Source organism: Nyctereutes procyonoides, unplaced genomic scaffold (assembly GCF_905146905.1).
Source record: "Nyctereutes procyonoides isolate TBG_1078 unplaced genomic scaffold, NYPRO_anot_genome, whole genome shotgun sequence".
NCBI lineage: Eukaryota > Metazoa > Chordata > Mammalia > Carnivora > Canidae > Nyctereutes > Nyctereutes procyonoides.
This window is the reverse complement of record NW_026575043.1, coordinates 22059582-22077635: the sequence shown is the minus strand read 5'-3', so window position 1 is coordinate 22077635 and position 18054 is coordinate 22059582. Positions and strand designations below refer to the sequence as shown.

The window sequence follows — 18054 nt, the reverse complement described above, 5'->3', positions numbered from 1 at the left end:
CAAACCATAGTGCAGCCAGTGACATTTCATGGGTATATGGGAAGAGAAGCCAAGGGGTGTTTCGTGGACAAAGCAGTGAAAGAAATACGGAAATTGGTAGGGGAGAGAGTTGAACACTGGTTAACTGAGTGCCCCTCTGTAATTTTTGTCCTCCTTTGTCTATTAAGAGCTATAGAAAACCAGATCTAGGGCAGCCTGGGTGGCTCAGTGGTTTAGCGCTGCCTTCAGCCCAGGGTGTGATTCTGGAGACCCGGGATCGAGTCCCGTGTCGGGCTGCCTGCACAGAGCCTATTTCTCCTTCTGCCTGTGTCTCTGCCTCTGTGTCTGTGTCTCATGAATAAATAAATAAAGTCTTTAAAAAAGAAAAAAAAAAGGAAAACCAGATCAAGTTCCAAGTTCTTATTTTCATTTATAATGCCCTAGTCCTATTCCTAAGAGTTTTTGAAGATACTTGGTTAATTTTTTTTCTGATCATTATTGTGATGTGAGATTTGGGTAATAATGTTTTTAGCTATATTGCATTTACACAGGTGATGGTAAGAGTTGACTTAATTGGCTAAAATGTTTATATTGAATTATAGCTGGTTTGGTCCATTTTGCTTTTTGAAGGAAGTGCCTGATTAGTAGGTAAATCGTGCTCTTGTCACCTGCTCCATTTCAGAGTGCTCGTCTTCGGGCTGCTGGCATTGGAAAAGATTTCAAAGAGAATCCCAACCTCAGGGATAACTGGACAGATGCAGAAGGCTATTACCGTAAGTTCACAGTTCTGATTAATTTTAGAGTTAATTACATTTTGTGGAAATATATTGCTTGATGCAGTCACACATTGGAGAGCTCTGAAAGTCACATTACAGTGCCATCACTTAAAATGTGTGGCACATCTAATAGCTGCATGAACCCATGTTGTATTCTAGTAAGCAGCGTAGGAGCTTCATGAATAGAAGTGAGGTAAAGACTTGATGTGCAACTTAAATCTATTCAAAGTTGTTTTCAGCTATGAGATAATCCTCCAAGAGGAAAGGGGAATGTCACTTGCTTCGTCTTGATCTGAAACCAAGAAATATAACATACAAGGAACTTGGGATACCAGTCATGCAGTATTTGTCATTCAGGACTACAGTTGGAAACACTTCAGTGAGCACGTTTCTTCCCTACTCAATGTTAAGATCTTCAGCAGTTGATAGGGAGTGGGCATGCGGCTTGAACCACATTATGACCGAGTGACTGATGGAGGCTCGTCTTTGATTCTCCGTGGTGTCCAGGAAATCAGGCACACAGTAGAACTTTGACACATTTTTTTAAAGTGACTGCACTGTTTCTTTTTGATTTATTATGTGTATCTCATGGTTTTGTTAAGTAATTACTTAATATAGTCAAAATTCCATTTCTTAATTTACTTTTTTAGGTGTGAACATAGGTGAAGTCCTAGATAAACGTTACAATGTGTATGGCTACACTGGCCAGGGTGTCTTCAGTAATGTTGTACGAGCCAGAGATAATGCAAGAGCCAACCAAGAAGTGGCTGTAAAAATCATCAGAAACAATGAGCTCATGTAAGTTCAGAAGACCTATATAATAAAACCTAAAAACACAGATATTCACAAGTGAACATTTTTTAAAAGTTAACACAGTCTGTAAGTATTGCAGTTATAAAATGACAAGTCTGGTATTGAATCTGTTGCCCCTGGTCTTTTGTAAAATAGAAGTAATTGTCATACCCATAAGTTTTAATAAGTACAGTCTGTACCACACACTGAGCTGATGTTAAAGTCAACGTGCCATTGGCTTTACAACACTGGAAGGAACAGTTATAATGTATATCAACATCTTCAGCTGCCCTAGGCTTAGAAAATATTTTAAAGTCATTTAAAAAATATGGCTTATTGACAAATTATAACTAGAATTTTATTTTATTTATTTTTTTAAGATTTTATTTATTTATTCATGATAGACACAGAGAGAGGGAGAAGCAGGCTCCATGCAGGGAGCTCGACGGGGGACTCGATCCCGGGACTCCAGAATCACGCCCTGGGCCAAAGGCAGGCACTAAACCGCTGAGCCACCCAGGGATCCCTAGAACTAGAATTTTAGAGGAAAATCAAATGTTAATATTTGATAAGACATCCATTCTTTGACTCTTAGATAGTGAGGTTCCATTTTTGTTAAAGCATTTACATCAAGACATTTTTAAAATAAAAATATAAAGATTGGGGGCATCTGGGTGGCTCAGTCCGTCGAGCATCCAACTTTTGATTTCAGCTCAAGTCATGATCTCAGGGTTGTGAGATTGAGCCCCGTATCTGGCTCCATGCTGGGCGTGGAACCTGCTTGGGATTCTCTCTTTCCCTCTTCATCCCCCCCTCCCTGAAAATAAAATATGCAACATTGAATTTCCTTAAAGCAAGGTGAGTTTGTTCCTCCAGTGTTTCTTTCTGTTGATTATTGTGGAAATAAGTTCCATGAAAACAATATTTGGAAGTGTAAAGTACTGTGTGAATGACATAGATACTTGTCATTCCTCAACAGATTTACTATTGGTACTTTAGAAATACAAGGTATCACTTGTGATAGATGAGACTGGATACTAGAAAATATTGTTTAGTTTTCTTAAATGCTGCATTCAGTTTTGAAGTAATCTTATTTTTCTTTTCAGGCAAAAAACTGGCTTAAAAGAACTAGAATTCCTGAAAAAACTTAATGATGCTGATCCTGATGACAAGTTTCATTGTTTGCGACTCTTCAGACACTTTTATCACAAACAGCATCTCTGTCTCGTATTTGAGCCTCTAAGGTACACTGTCAAACCTGTACATTGCTAAAAATTTAGATAAACGCCATGACAGATTTCTGTGTGTTTATTTTTTCCAGTTAGCTCTGGTTCTCTTACTTACTTTTGGTTAAGAGCTAGCTTTTTGGCAATCATTAATGTATAAACATTCATCGACCACGTACTATATGTCAGGCACTAACCTCATGTAGCCTTCAGCTCAACAGAGATTTCTCACAATGTAATAAAAAGAAATGGAAGTAGTGGAGTAGAAATAACAGTTTTGATCTTCAAAAGTGTAGCTTTGGTTTTAGGCTTTCAAATATAAACCCATTCTAAAATCAATAGGAATTTTGGCATTGTATGTCTTCCCTTCTATTTATTTTGAAAATTGAGTTTTATTGGAAAATTGTCTTATATACACACAGGTTCATGTGCTCTCATTTCAGCGTAATTTATTAAATTTCTGGGAGGGCTCTTGAACAGAGAACTTTCATTTTAGTTTATATTTTGGATTTGATTTTACTTTATACTTAAACATGTTTTTGCCTTTTTTATTTCCATTTTCACCCCTAATTTTGTGATTTTTCTTTTTCTCTCCTAAAAGTATGAATTTACGAGAGGTGTTAAAAAAATATGGTAAGGATGTTGGTCTTCATATTAAAGCTGTAAGATCCTACAGTCAGCAGTTGTTCTTGGCATTAAAGCTCCTTAAAAGATGCAATATCCTACATGCAGATATCAAGCCAGACAATATCCTGGTAAGTCAAACGATCAGGCTGCCTTGTGCATCCATTTAGTTTCTTACCAGTAACGTGATTACCACTGTCTTATTGTAGAAATGATGTCTTAAAAGAACAACTCAGCATATTAGTTACCCATTAGAAAGGACTTAACCAGTGTTTACTTTTTCGGAAATTGGTCCATGAAATGTTAAATAGTTAAGTATAAAGAAAGAGGAAATAGGCTGTTGTCCCAATTTTTCCTTTGAATTGATAGATTTAGAGTACACACAAATCCCAAGAGTGCCTTAGTGTAGTAATGATGGGCTTCCTCTGGTATCTAAGCAGAAAAAATGCATTTTGAAATAGGACTGTTCATGGCTGTTTGTTCTCTAGTTTGTGGTCTAACAGGGTTAGAGACATTTAAATGAATTATTTCTTAAGTAGATACATGGAGTAGTGTTTTATAGGTGCCCAGGAGGAGCCCAAACACAGCAGAGCTCGGTTGTGATTAAGGTTGAAAGGCATCCCTTTTCATAATCTTACCTCCCTAGTAGAGACTTCTGGTGTGGTAATACACAGCTTTCACATGGTTTGTGTGTTTTTTTTGTTTGGTTTTTTGTTTTTGGTTTTTTTAATTTAGAAGTAATACATCCTCATTAGGAAGCGGTGAGTGTACACGTACTACTTCCTTCCCTGGCCCCATTTCTTCACCCCATACTGAAGTATTCAACGTTGGGGATGTGTTCACAACTTGGTGAATTCCTAGCTTGTCTGCTGATAACATTCTATGCTTTTAAAAGATTATGATCCCATTAAAGTTTGTTAAGGACTCCTCATCAATAACTTTGCTGTTAGTTCAGAGCTTTCTTCTTTTTTAGTATCTTAAAATATTTCTTTCCAGACTACCACATTAATAATGAGACCTTCATCATAATAGATTTTGTTTGACTTTACAATGTATTGCACATCTAATATAACCTGGGATTAGAGAAGCTAAGTAATTACAGTGAAATAAATGAATTATAGACCTGTCTAGTCAACTTCAAAGTTAATGTTTATCTCCATTTGTTTCTTTTAAATTGTGAAATACACCATCTGTACCGAAGACTGTATAAAATATGTAAAATTTAAAGGTAATTATGCAGTGAACGTCTGTGTAACCACCATAGAAGTTAAGACATTTGCCAGTATCTTAGGAGCTCTTGTTTTTAAAACTTCATTTTCTTTGAGTTAATGCTACTCTGGTAGTTTACACATGGACTTCAGACATTTCAGGTTTTCTCTCCTTCCTGAGAACGATGAGGTAGACATCAGAAACCAGAGGGAGTTGTTTATGAATGAAAATCCAAACCTTTTAGCCCAGCATTTCAGCCATCAGTGTGGTAGGAGTTCCATGTTTCTCATGGAGGTTGTATAGCCAAACTGGAGAGTGCAGATAAGTGTGGGTATCCTGTGATTATTTAAGGCGTCTTAGCCAGTCCAGGAGTTCAACTGATAATTTCTCATTTAAAAATTGTCAGTGAAAAATAATCATTTCCGTTATTAGCTTAATTCTGTGGATATCCTCTTTAATGGGCCAATCTGTAACACTGACACCACTTTCTGGTGTCCCAATAGAAAGTGCCTAGTTTATTTAAAGTGTTATGTTTCTTTGGGGTGGGAACTGTAGGCCAAGTTCAAGTCCCAACTCGGAATTTGTGTGTGTCTCTTTTGAAGGGGGGAAGGGACTCTGGAATATGAATTATCTTCACTTGTTAGACCTGAACATGCTTCTGACTCATGAGTGGCAGCAGCCATGGGAGCAACTCCAGCCTTTCTCAGCAGATGTCACTGTTACTGTGTATGTTGAAGTATTTACAAAGGAAAAAAGAAACAAATAACTAATATAGAGTTCGTGTTTATCAGTTGTGCCAAATATATTTAACATTTTCTTGACTAATACCTTCTTTATATTTAGGGGATTTGATACTTTTTAGACTTGAAGTGATTGCTAAATATGGGATGGTCTAGCCGCTTCGGATGAAGAATGTTCTTATTCTGTTTTTGTCCAGATTTAATCTGAATCATCCTCTGCTTTCATTGCTGTCATAATTTTCTGGCAACTGAAAGTTAACTACAGTCACTTGAAAGTTAACCTAAATCTGATCCTTATTAATGAATTGTCTTCATGTTCCTTTAAATAGTAACTCGACTTGATTCAGGTATTCTGGGGATTTTTAGAAGATGCTTTGCTTCAGTGAGATTTTTCTCTTACTATACCTCTCCCTTTTCTAAGTAGCATTGGTTAAAATTAAATGTCCTTGGTATTAGCCCATATTTCTTCAATGAAAAAAGTTTTTTTTTTTTACTCATTGTAATCAAATATTTAATAGCTTTTAATTTTTTTATAATTAGGAAATTGACTTATTACATAATTAGAAAAGGAATTTTAAAATGAGTAACTTTGTTTTCAGTATTGGAAGTAACTTCTCAAAGCCAGTTATTTTTATCTGATTACTTGTCATAATTATTTTGGACATGAATTAAACTTCCATGATAAACTGTTTTGCAGGTTAATGAATCAAAAACTATTTTAAAGCTCTGCGATTTTGGGTCGGCTTCACATGTTGCGGATAATGACATAACACCTTATCTTGTCAGTAGATTTTATCGTGCTCCTGAAATCAGTAAGTTTCTTCAAATGTTCTTTGACCTGGGCCATCATATGCAGTGGAAACAGCATATTTAATGTCTAAGTACTGTTTTCCATCGCACTTCAGCAGCTGCACGAGGTCATTGATGAGGAAGGGAACCGTAGCAAGTTCATCCTCCTCAGGTGGAATGGTGGTAGTTGTGACAGGAGTCTTGATCATGTCTGGCAAGAGTAGCAAAACAGTTGTGGAAAATCTTCGGCTTTAGAAGACTGCTCTTGATTACTCAAGGTCTGATTATCAAATTTATGGATTGTATGGGACCTTTGTTTTTGCTCTTCCTGTGCCTTGGTTGAGGCTGGTTAGCACCTCCACCAAAGGTGAAATAAAAGAAATACACACTTCCCTCTGCCCCCTGCCCCCCTTTCAATTCCTTCTGCATTCCCTCATTTTCTAAGATTTTAAGTTAAGAATTAGTGGGGAAAAAAAAACATGAAGCTAATGCCAAAGTGAGGTATTAAGATTGCAGTTATGTAAGCCAAGCTAAATTAATCCCCTATTAATGAAAGTAAATAGTGGATTGTTACTATCATCATGTATTAAAACTTCCATTTTGTTTTCAGTTATAGGTAAAAGCTATGATTATGGTATAGATATGTGGTCTGTAGGTTGTACCTTATATGAGCTCTACACTGGAAAAATTTTATTTCCTGGCAAAACCAATAACCATATGTTGAAGCTCGCCATGGATCTCAAAGGAAAGATGCCAAATAAGGTAGGGCATTAATGTGAGTTTTTATTATTATTTTTTTTAACGTCTTAGCAATAGTTTACTGTAGACCAATGCATTACTGGCACTCATCACACTCACTAGTAGCTATAAAACCATTTCAGAAAGGCAGCTATATGGCTACTGTGATTCCTTAGCTCTTTTTCATTTCTGCTACTAAAGGTAGTGGTTCTAGTCAGCAAAGAGCTATCAGAAGTGAATAAGAGAGCTCCATTTTCCTGTTCCCCTCTAATGTCTCTCTTTGCTTTTCTTTACTCTTTTAAGCAGAAGAGTAGGGGCCTACAGAATAGAATTGGAATTGAGGAAGAGAGATTGATGAGCATAAATTTGTTAAGCAACCATACATGTATATATGACTGTTTCATATCTTTGTTCTTCCCTTGTTCCATTTATTATCCTTTAATGATGGGCAGAGAAGCAGCCTTGGGAGCACACCGTTATTGGTAACAGCACCAAACATGCTTGAGAGGTGGAATGAAAAAAGATGCAGGTCAGGTTAGTTCAGATGTGAAGAAGGGCTCAGTTGCCAGAGAATGACGGGTGAATATTGGAAAAGGAACTTGATGGCAATCAGCTTATTAAAGATTGGAAGTTATTTGGGAAAGGAAGGTACCAAGAAAAACTCACTTGAAATTGACGTCCTTCTAACATAAAACTTGCCCTTAATGCTTCAGCTGCAATAATTAGTTTCAGAATTGAAGCAGAAATTTTAGGCACTTATTAACTTGTCTGAGGGCTGTATGTTAGATTTCCGATGACTTCAGCTTAATTTGCTGAGCTTCTGGGAGTTTACAGATTTTTCCCAAAGTAGGTCAGAAGCCATTATGTTTTTTAGGTACTGTCCAAATTCAATCATGTTGCACTTGTTTAGAATAATTTACACAGAAATTAGTTAACGTTGGTATTTGTTTTAATGAGGTCTGACCTGTATCTTTTCAGGGCTGTTGGAACTTAATTTTTAAAGCGTCACTGGGTTTCTTAAACTGCCAGGAGAAAAGGCCCCTAATGTGTTATATTTTTCCTATCTGAGAACAAATGATTTTGTCTTTGTTTAAGCCTCAGTTTTTTGTTTTGTTTTGTTTTTGTTTTTTTTTAAGCCTCAGTTTTGAATAGTGAAAGCACAGTGTGATGGTATAGTTGATTTAAGTCACTGCCTTGGAAAATACAATTTCAAGTTATTAAGTAGTTTTAGGCACAGCATTTATATTAGCCTTTTCAAAGATGTTAAACTCTCTAGAGCAAGGAATCTAAAAGATTCCTAAATGAGAAGACAAACCCAGAGAGACAAAATAAGTCTTAATTGTGACTCGTTATGTGTTAAGTTGTTGGTAGGCCAGACTATTTCATAATAGTTCAAGACCCAAGTTTTGTTTTGCTTTATTGCCAGATGATTCGGAAAGGCGTATTCAAAGACCAACATTTTGATCAAAATCTCAACTTCATGTATATAGAAGTTGATAAAGTAACAGAGAGGGTAAGTCTCTTTTAACTGTCCTTACGTGAAATGATTGTCTTATTTGTGAATGAACTAAATACTGGGTGGTACTAGGAGCTGTGAACATTTAAAACACTAAAAATAATTCCTTTTGCTGTTGGCCAATTCCTGAATCAAACACAATCAGGCTATGAGAAAGAGGAAAGGATTTAAAAATGTTTGTCTAGGATAATGAGTCTATTTTTATTATAGGTCCTATTTAGACTCTCTTCCTCTGTTCTTTGGATCATTCTTTCTCTGGCCTCCCATCCAGCTTCTGTACTGCTTGCCAGAGTGAACTTTTTAAAAACAAATCTGATCATGTTATTCTCCCTGCTTAAAATCTCTTCATTGAGGGATCCCTGGGTGGCGCAGCGGTTTGGCGCCTGCCTTTGGCCCAGGGCGCAATCCTGGAGACCCGGGATCGAATCCCACGTTGGGCTCCCGCTGCATGGAGCCTGCTTCTCCCTCTGCCTATGTGTCTCTCTCTCTTTCTCTCTCTGTGTGTGTGTGTGTGTGTGTGTGTCTACCATAAATAAATAAAAAATTAAAAAAATCTCTTCATTGGGTTCCTCTCTGATGGAACTCTGCCATCTTCAGCAGTTTGCAACCCCTCATGGTAGGTACTCTGTAAACCCTACCATTCCACATCTGGCAGTTAGCTGAAGGGCATGCTGTGTCAGACCTCTCTGCTTACAGACCATCCTGACCTTATTTGCCACCTCTACTTCCTCATCCCCTAAAAAAAGTTGATCTAGCTTCAAGCCTCAGGGGAAATACACATTCTGTAAGAGGCTTTGCAAAACCTCCAGGTTGAAGTAAGGACTTTTCTGTTTTTGTCCCAATTATATTGTCTATTCCTAACTTTGTCAGAGCACGTAACATTTCCATGTCCTCCTGTTACCACTTTAAGGTAGGGAAAGGACAGTTCAAATAGCAAGTGTTTGCTGTTAATTATTATTAATTACTTAACTGTGTGTTGATTTTCATAGACTTCCTTTCTGTTAGCATTTTGATCTTTTTACCAAATTAACAGTGTGTTTTTTTTTTTTTGAAACTATCATAGCTACCTTGGGGTTGGTTTTTGTTTTTTTTTTTTTTTTTTCCATTCAGGTTTTTTGGTTGCTTCTTAAAAAGATGTAGAGAACAGAGGAAGCCATGGGGAAGTTTTAAATGAGTAGATGATGATATATTTATATATACCAATGTATTAAAAGTTCTGATAGACCAAGCAGTCTGGTTTAAGGTACATATACTTAGTAACTCATGTAGACATACACATTTTTAAAAATTATTTTTAGGAGAAAGTTACTGTCATGAGCACCATTAATCCAACCAAGGACCTATTGGCTGACTTGATTGGGTGCCAGCGACTTCCTGAAGACCAGCGTAAAAAAGTACACCAGCTAAAGGACTTGTTGGACCAGATCCTAATGTTGGACCCAGCTAAACGAATTAGCATCAACCAGGCCCTACAGCATGCCTTCATCCAGGAAAAAATTTAAACGAGATGAAGAAGCTCCAAGGGTTTGAGTAATTAAATACAAAGACTGAAGAAATTTCACAGCAGTTTATTAATGTATATAAACTTATAAATATTTCTCCAGCAAATTTGAGGAAGCATGATATATTTGAATTAACACCAAGGGTGATATTTCTTTTAGAAATGTTAGTTAATCTGTTTTGTGTCTTATGTGAAATTTCACTGTAGAACTGTTTTAATTGCCAAGACTGCACAAAATTACAGTGCTAATGTATATGGTTGCAGTTCACATAAAAGACAAAAAGCATCTGTTATAAAATGAGTAGTAATACTGGGTGGTTGATTTATTTTTAGCAAACTTGGCTTCATATTGGTCTTCAGATAAAATGGCCAGCATAAATGCTGTTTATATTCACGTTTTCCTAGGTGTGTGTGTGCAGGCCACAGCAGCATGCCCTTGGTGTAGTCAGTGCCGAAAGGGGTCTGTTCCTTCTTGAGCCTGCCTGCAGGGATGGTCTCCTCTTTTAAAGCAGGTTGTGTACAACATTCAGTACACTGAAGGTAAGCTAAACCATCAACATCACTGGTGTTTTAAGATGTTATTTTATTGGAACAGTTGACAAATGAGGGATATTAGCTTTGTGGCGGAATTCCCTGCATGTGTGATAACTGATCTTTTTTATTTTTTGGCATTGCAACTGTGGCATAGTTACAGTTTCTGTTCTGTTCATCACATTTAAAATTGGAAGAGTATGCGCTTGATGGATAGAGCGCCTTCAGTGTACTGTTTCTTATTAACTTTAATTTTTTAAATCAACTTGCTATAGACTTTATATACATTTTGTTAAATACAGTTCGTAGTGACGTAGAAACAAGGCATAGTTTTCCTTTACTAATTACACATGTTGAGGCCTAATTCTGAAAGTCCTCATATTTAAAAGTTAAGACAACATAATGAAATTTTTAACTATTTGTATGTCATTTTGAAAGTGTACTGCTTTATGGTAAAAGTGTTTTTCATTTGTTCATTGTTTTCATTATTTGTGATCATGTTGTCTTTCAATACAGGCATAAACCTTCCACTCTTGAACAAAGCAGCTGCTTTTTAAAAGCGGTAATTGCTTCTTTACCTTTTATTTCTTTTGTAAATGAAGCTTTTCTTTAAGAATGTGACTTTAAAGTGTTGTCTATTGCATAAAACAGTTGACACTCACTTATTGTAAAGTGAAGATTGTTCTCCTGCATGTGAAGTGGACCATGCAGATTTCTGTATGTTCTCAGTATGCATCACTAGATAATAAAGTCTTTTGTGAACAAGGCATTTGTAGCCATTTTTAAAAGTTTTTGTCTTCAGTGCTGGTAAGTCAGGTAAACCATAAATAGTTAAAAAGCAACCTTTCGTTTCTTCCTTTAAGTCTTTAAAAGAATTATTTGTTAAAGATTAAGCCTAGCCACAAGTTAATCATTTTAGTAATAATCAGGATCCTAACTTATTTCGTCAAAAAAAAAAAAAAATCCTACAAGTATTGTCAGTTTTCAGTGTAGTGAGATAATTCCTGTAGGTTACGGGGTGTAATTCAGGATTTAACTAATGTTTCTGCTATTTTCTCACTTTTCCTTTTGATGGTGCGGAAAGAGAAAAGGAAAACGGGGCACAGGCCACTCACCGCCTTCTCCAAGGGGTCTGATTTGCTGAGACACCAGCTTCACCTTCTTAACAAGGTTATTTCTGACAGCATGTGTAGATAAACATTTAGCAACAATTTAAAACAAAATCATGTAAATCAGCTGGGGTTTGCAACACAAAGGAATTCGTATTTTTAACATGGTAGGAGAGACTTTTCAGAAATGTATGTACATCTTTTCTGTTTGGGTGGTAAAATATAATGCTTGTCTTCCTGAGCATTGTGGAAAATAACCAGATTTTGGGGGTTTAAATAATATTTTTAAATTGTAAATGGGATTTTTTTATTCACCCAGGCACCTAATTACAACAAGCATGCACATTTTGGTGCATTCAAGAATGGAAAATCAGAATAGCAGCATTCTTCTGGTGGGTTTTGCTCCATTTAAAGACATGAAATGAACTACAGCCAGGAAGGTGATAGATGATATAATAAGCCAACTTTGAATCTACACCCCGTCTCTTCATGGTTTAGACTTACTAAAATAAATTAAAGGTGGTTTCCATCTTCAGGTAGAGTGATGCCTTTTAAATAAGGCATCACAGGTGCAGCTTGTCTACCTTAACAAAATAAAATGGGTAGTGATTTTCCCACCATGACTTACTTTATTTTGGTGATAATATGCTGCATATTCGAGTCTTTTGTAGTTATTTGCACTCAAAATAGTTAACATTTTGATGCTTCTGGTGATTTTCATGGCTTCATTTTATGTAATTATTTAATAAGTTAACTTCCACTAGAAACAGTTCATCTTATGCCTTCAAAACTATTAACCTATTCTTTAAAAAACAAAGTTGCTTGTTACTTGTTCTTTGTGTTTTAGGTGCAGTTCAGTGGAAGATGATGACAGCCAGAAGACATGAGCTAAGGTTTCTGTCCTATAAAAGATTTAAAATTTAAAAAAAAAAAAAAAGAAAGAAAGAAAAAAAAAAGAATCCTCCCATTTAATTTTTGTCTAATTTTTTTAGTTTTCAGCATTATGATTTGGGTTTTGTTAATGTTTGGCACTTAGAGTAGTAGTGCTGTTGTGTTCATCTGTAAAGTGCTTGTTTTATCATGCTTCCTTCCTCTCCCTGCTTCCCACTCTCTCCCCTCCGTACCCACACACCCCCCCCAAATAAACACTGTGGTCAGATTTAGTGATACTATGAAAGACTCTTGAATGGTGAGATTCCACAGAACACATGGCCATCAAAATTGGTTCCTAGGGGTTGTGAGAAAAACCACCAAGATCACATACATCAAAAAGTAGTCTTTAGCTTTAGGTATCTTACCTCCTTTGCAGATGCAAAAGAATAGAAAGTGGAATTTTAAGAACAGTGTTACCAAACTCCTTTAATACTCTATTTCCCAACTTTCCCTTTTAATAACTTTTTTACAAGTGGTCCAGTCATGGTCTTAAGATAGACAAAATATATAGAACCTCTGTCAGTTTTTCTTCATAAGTGAGAGTAGATCTTTGTTCCCGAATTTAGCATTCCTAGATTTGTCTACTGGAAGGGAACCCTGTAAACATTCTTTACATACATATACGTGATTTTATTAGAATTAGTAATTTTCTGAGGCAGAAATTTGGAACTTTGTAAGACCTCTGTTAGATGATGGTCCTAATTTAGTGAATTATCTTTATCCTGCATTCATATTTCAGAGTAGCTGTATAGTTTTCAAACAAGTTAATCTCTGATAAAGCATTTGTTTAATACACATCTGAGCAAAAATACCATGTGATTGTCAGACGTCAGGGTTCCTAAATCTTAGGACATAATCCTCAAAAACATAGTTCTTTCTGTAGCTGGGGGATGAGATCCGGAAAGCAGATACACTGTAGACCCCATTCTTTAGATGGACCTTATACTTGAAGGTATCAGAAATCAGGTTGAATGAGGTATCAAAGTTTTGAAGGAAGGGAAGCATCTTGTCTTAAATTTTAAAGACCTTCCCAGTATTTATATTCACCCTTAAGTCCTTATTAATAGCATCCTGTTTATTCCCCAATGTATAACTCATTCCACTCTACTACTTTCAAAATAACTGTTTTTTAAGGTATTGTAATTTTTTTTCCATTATAATAATTACCTTTTCCTCCAAAACAAATACTCAGGACATTTCTACAATACAAAAAATGTATATGTTTCATGGTATGTGATAGAGGCAGAGAAATGTAATGTTCTCAGATCTGTTTCATATTTGCATTCCTTCTGTGTTCTTTATCATTTTGTAACGCTAGCTGGCTAGGTAGAAATAGAATCTCTGAAATGAAACCAGAATCACAGAAGTAGTTAAAGAATGCCCTTTTAAATGTTGGAGATAGGAAAAAAGTAGAAACTCGAATAATTTCCTTTCATTAGTTATGATGACCTGATTAGAAACTGGGCTTCATAAAGTGTTTCTTGTAGTAGTATCCTAGTTCAAGTCTGTATTCAACATGAGTTTTATCATCTTTTTAGATGGCATTTCTTCCTTATGGAAATGTTCGGTACAAATTCATTTGTGTTTTTTTTTTACATGTCAATAATGTATGCTAAATTGACTTTTAAAATGTTTTCCAGTTTGATAGATATCATCATGGCATCTTTAATTTTTTTTTCTCCTTCTGTATGTAGGGTAAGGGACTGTTCTGAAGAATCTTTCCATTTAGTGATCAAGATATGGAAGCTGGTCTCTGAAAATACTCAATATGTATCCCAGTTAATCATGGTATCATTTGAATTGTAACTTGAATTTTAGCACCAATGTTTTCCAATTGGGAAAACTAATAAAATATTCCTCTTGTTACCATACTGTCTCCTGATTCTTCCTTTGTTGTAGTTTGGTATATGTTTAGTTTTAAGTTAAAAACATCATTTCCTACCTAAAGTTTCTTAGATGCTATTTCACTGGTGTTCATAGATGTCCTTTGAAAGGTATTCTGTGCCCAAATAGGACTGCCAGCTGCCAGGTTAAAGTTTAGGTATTTGTGTTAAAAGTTCCTCAGAAGATACCTGATGTGCATTGTGAGTACCCGTGAAGGGGAAAGGTGTAGAGGAAACGGCCGACTTGGTATGATCTTCCTTACAGACCCTAAAATACTTCCCAGCAACTCCATGCAGAACACACCAAAGGGTATGGTATTTGTGTTCTTGTTACATATATTTCTGATTTGATTATGCTAATAGAAACATAAATAATGAGATGACTCCCTTTGCTGTAATGATGTAAACCAGTTGGTCCATTGCAGATGGGGAAGCCTGACAAATACTGGACTGTATCCTTCGTCTCTCCACTCCTCATTTCCTTTTAAGGAAATGTCCTCAGCTTAAAATGTAAAGCATTAAGAAGGGCCAGGAGATTGAATGAATCTTAACACACAAAGTGGGACTGGAGGATGCAGGGCCAGAGTGTCTGGCTATGTGGGGCACACCTGACCTAGCAGATGCTACCTTCTCCACCTCGTGGTTGAGCCCTGGTTTTTGTAAGAAATGGGCCATAATGGCAGTGGCTCTGGCCAGCCGCCTTGCCAAGGCCCTGGCTGCAGTTTTCTACGTGGGCCAGCGGAGGTTTGAGAACTATGTATTCCTCTGTCTAAAGCAACTGACGAGGGTCATGAGCTCTTGTGTTTTATTAGGGAAAGTAGTATGCTGGGTGCATTGGGTTTGGGAGGGGGTATGGCACGCTTTCAAGAGAACTTTCTTACATGTTTTTTCACTGATGAGTAAGAATCTGCCACGGTTAAGATCCAAAAAAAAGCTAAGAAAAAGCGCCCATACCGGAGAGCCAAAACATGGGGAATTTATGAGCAAGCCAGGAAGCCAAATTCAACTCGAATTGCCTAAATAGAATTACTTCAGCTTGTGTGTGTCTGCTAGAAGCTACCAAGTGTTTCTTCAAGGATAGTGGTGGAAGTTGGCTTGGAACGGGTTTGAAAAATAGCCAAGTCTTTCGAGTTTGCTCCCGCTTGCCCAATGGTCAGTTTTTCTCTTAGCCAAATATTGCCTATTTTACTCCCATCATTTCACAAGATGAACTTAAGATGGCTATGTCTACTTGCGATGTATGTGCCTCTTCTGTCCTCATTTTAGGGGCTCAGACAAAAAAATTCAACTATTTTTCCTAATGATCATGTTAAAATGAGTACCTTTGCCTCATTGAAGTCAGCATTGCTGCTAATGCATATTTTACATAGTTACATTTAAAACAATTGGGACTAATTGAAAACTCTGATAGGTTTTTTTCAGTAGCTCCTTTTTCTTGGGTCTAATGGCATCCTAAATAAAGTAGCCTGGTTATCCTTCCAGTTAGAATTTGGCCTACCTACCTCTCAGACCTCAAAGCCTAGAATCCATCTCCTCCCACCCCTCAGTCCTTGAGTACCAAGGATCCGTTTCTCATAATTGCTGGTCCTTTATTACCTCTACCTCTAAAATACTCCCCAGCTCCTGTTTGCCGTCTCCCATGTCCACTCCCACTCTGGGTCTTCTTGAAAACGGGATTGTGTCTTCACTACCCCCTACCATGTACCGGATGCCTGGTACTGGCCTCGCGAGAAGCAGGACCTTCATCATCTGAGTTGTTAACTCCAGTGCCGAGGCAGCTCCTTCCATTCAGTGTGGCCCTTCTGTGTCACTCCTAGTTTCCCTCATCAGTTTTTTAACTTGCCAGCCACTTGATCCTCACATGATTCTGTGAGATAAAAGATGCTCTACTCACCTTACCCATTAGGAAAGTGAAGAACTGAGCTTAAGGGGCCTGCCTTAGTGCGGAGCTGTCAAGTGACAGAGCCTGGGTTCAAACTCCGTCTGGCTGTGCGGCCAGTGCTCATAGCTGCCGTGTCCCCTAACTGTCCTCCAGGCCGGGCCAAGCCCCTTCCTTAATCAAATACTTTGAAGGGCGCCTCCAATGCCGGCCGATGGTTGTTCGGGGTACAGTGGAACAGGCATGTCCCCTTTCCTGATGTTTTCACAGGTGGAAATTACATCATTACAACCCTGACGGTGAGTGGGTAAAATCCAAGCAGGTAAAGAAGGTAGAAACGAGAAGGGATGAGGGTTGCCGAATGAGGCTCAAGATTCCATGAGAACTTTGAGGGGAGTAAGGGTGGCTGGTGGTGGAGACCAGTGGTGAGCCAGAAGCCCATTCTGTTCTGTGACCTATTCTCTGTTTCTGTGGATGGTGACACCAGCTGTGGGGTGGAGGTAAAATCCTGTCCTATGATAAGGTCCCGAACAGTTACATTTATTTTCTATTGTGTTGGTATGGTTCCAGAAAATTCTTTGAAATTAACCTAAAAACTAAGCATTCTCTCTATCCTCTGCTTCTAAGAACTCTTTGAGCCTTATTCTTTTACTAAAAATAGAAGAAACTGAAGCCGCAGTTGCTCTCTTCAACAGGGACTTGAATCATCCTTTAATTCATCTGCTCCGTCCCTATCTGGAATATTTCATCTTGCTGGGATGGGGGGGGGGGAGGGAAGGGGGGGATGATCCACGAAATTTAATACTGACCATGCCTTGGCAGGTGGCTGGGAGTGGGGATAGCCTTTTACTTCTCATTTTCCTTTGGGCAGTGCTTGAAGTTTTCGTCTTTTTTTTTTTTTTAATGTTTAAGGAAAACTCATTTGAATTCGCCAATCATCCACTAAAAACCAAAGCATACTATCCTCTCGCCTCCAAACATCCAAACTGAGCTGTGCATTTTACATCAAGTTTGTCCTTTACAATATCTTTCAAAATGTGATCCAAGAACCCCCTGCATTAAAAATCACGCAGGAGGTTTATCATGCGGATCCCTGAGCCCCACTCTCAGATTCTGTGCGCGCGGGCCTGCACCAGAGCCCCGACTCAACTGGTTTGTTTCACACCCTCTCCCTTCCACACACACACACACACACACACACACACACACACACACACACACTTCTTTTTAATGAGTTAAGAAGCCTTGGTGCAAATCGAACTTCAATAAAAAAAAATATACAAAAAAGAAAGAGAAAAAGAGGCCTTAACTGTTTGCATATGAAGTAACCAGGGCTAAGACTTCCAGCAACAAAGAACTTCAGGGGGAAAGTGCCATTAACAATAGACTCTGGCTGCTATGTGGACAGCAACCTTTTCTTATTTTTCCTTTGACATTCTGAAAACTGTTAGGTCTGAGTGGAAGAGGGTTGTTTCATGCCTACAGCTCTCTTTAGGTCCCGGGAGAACTGATCTAGCTTTCATGTATGTGACAAAGGACCTGGGAAAGGAAAAAAATTTAAAGATTCATGGGAGGATCTAGAGGATCTTGCATGTTAATTCAACAAAATCAAGTATTTTAGCTGTTAATGGTCAACTAAATAGGTCAAAGTGATAGACTAAGGGGGTTTTAGAAATAGTAAAGAAAAAGAGATACCACCAGAACAGGAAAACCCAAAGAGCAAGTCCCTACTAGAGGTAACTGCACTCTTAAGACTGTCACAGAACACAAAAATATACCAGCAGTAAGTCGATTACAGCATTTATTGATGATGGAATTCTGGGAAACAA

At 37.5% G+C, this 18054-nt stretch overlaps 1 protein-coding gene across 8 annotated transcripts in view; it reads left to right on the top strand.

Annotated features, from left to right (window-relative positions):
- PRPF4B (pre-mRNA processing factor 4B) overlaps positions 1-14332 on the top strand; it is a 37932-nt gene extending 23600 nt beyond the window's left edge. Inside the window, exons 8-18 of one of the 8 annotated variants that reach the window (XR_008664091.1) lie at positions 662-752; positions 1406-1553; positions 2654-2791; positions 3375-3528; positions 6044-6158; positions 6746-6897; positions 8300-8386; positions 9688-10430; positions 10938-10983; positions 11506-12423; positions 14158-14332. Coding sequence is in view for 1 of the 8 variants with exons in the window: in XM_055322619.1 (XP_055178594.1) it covers positions 662-752; positions 1406-1553; positions 2654-2791; positions 3375-3528; positions 6044-6158; positions 6746-6897; positions 8300-8386; positions 9688-9891 (1089 nt within the window). In the remaining 7 variants the exon portion in view is untranslated. Of the gene's footprint in view, positions 1-661; positions 753-1405; positions 1554-2653; positions 2792-3374; positions 3529-6043; positions 6159-6251; positions 6414-6745; positions 6898-8299; positions 8387-9687; positions 11189-11505; positions 12424-14157 lie in introns of those variants that run through there. The other 7 variants (XR_008664089.1, XR_008664087.1, XR_008664086.1 and 4 more) reach the window with 7 other exon arrangements.
- Positions 14333-18054: the final 3722 nt, after the last annotated feature.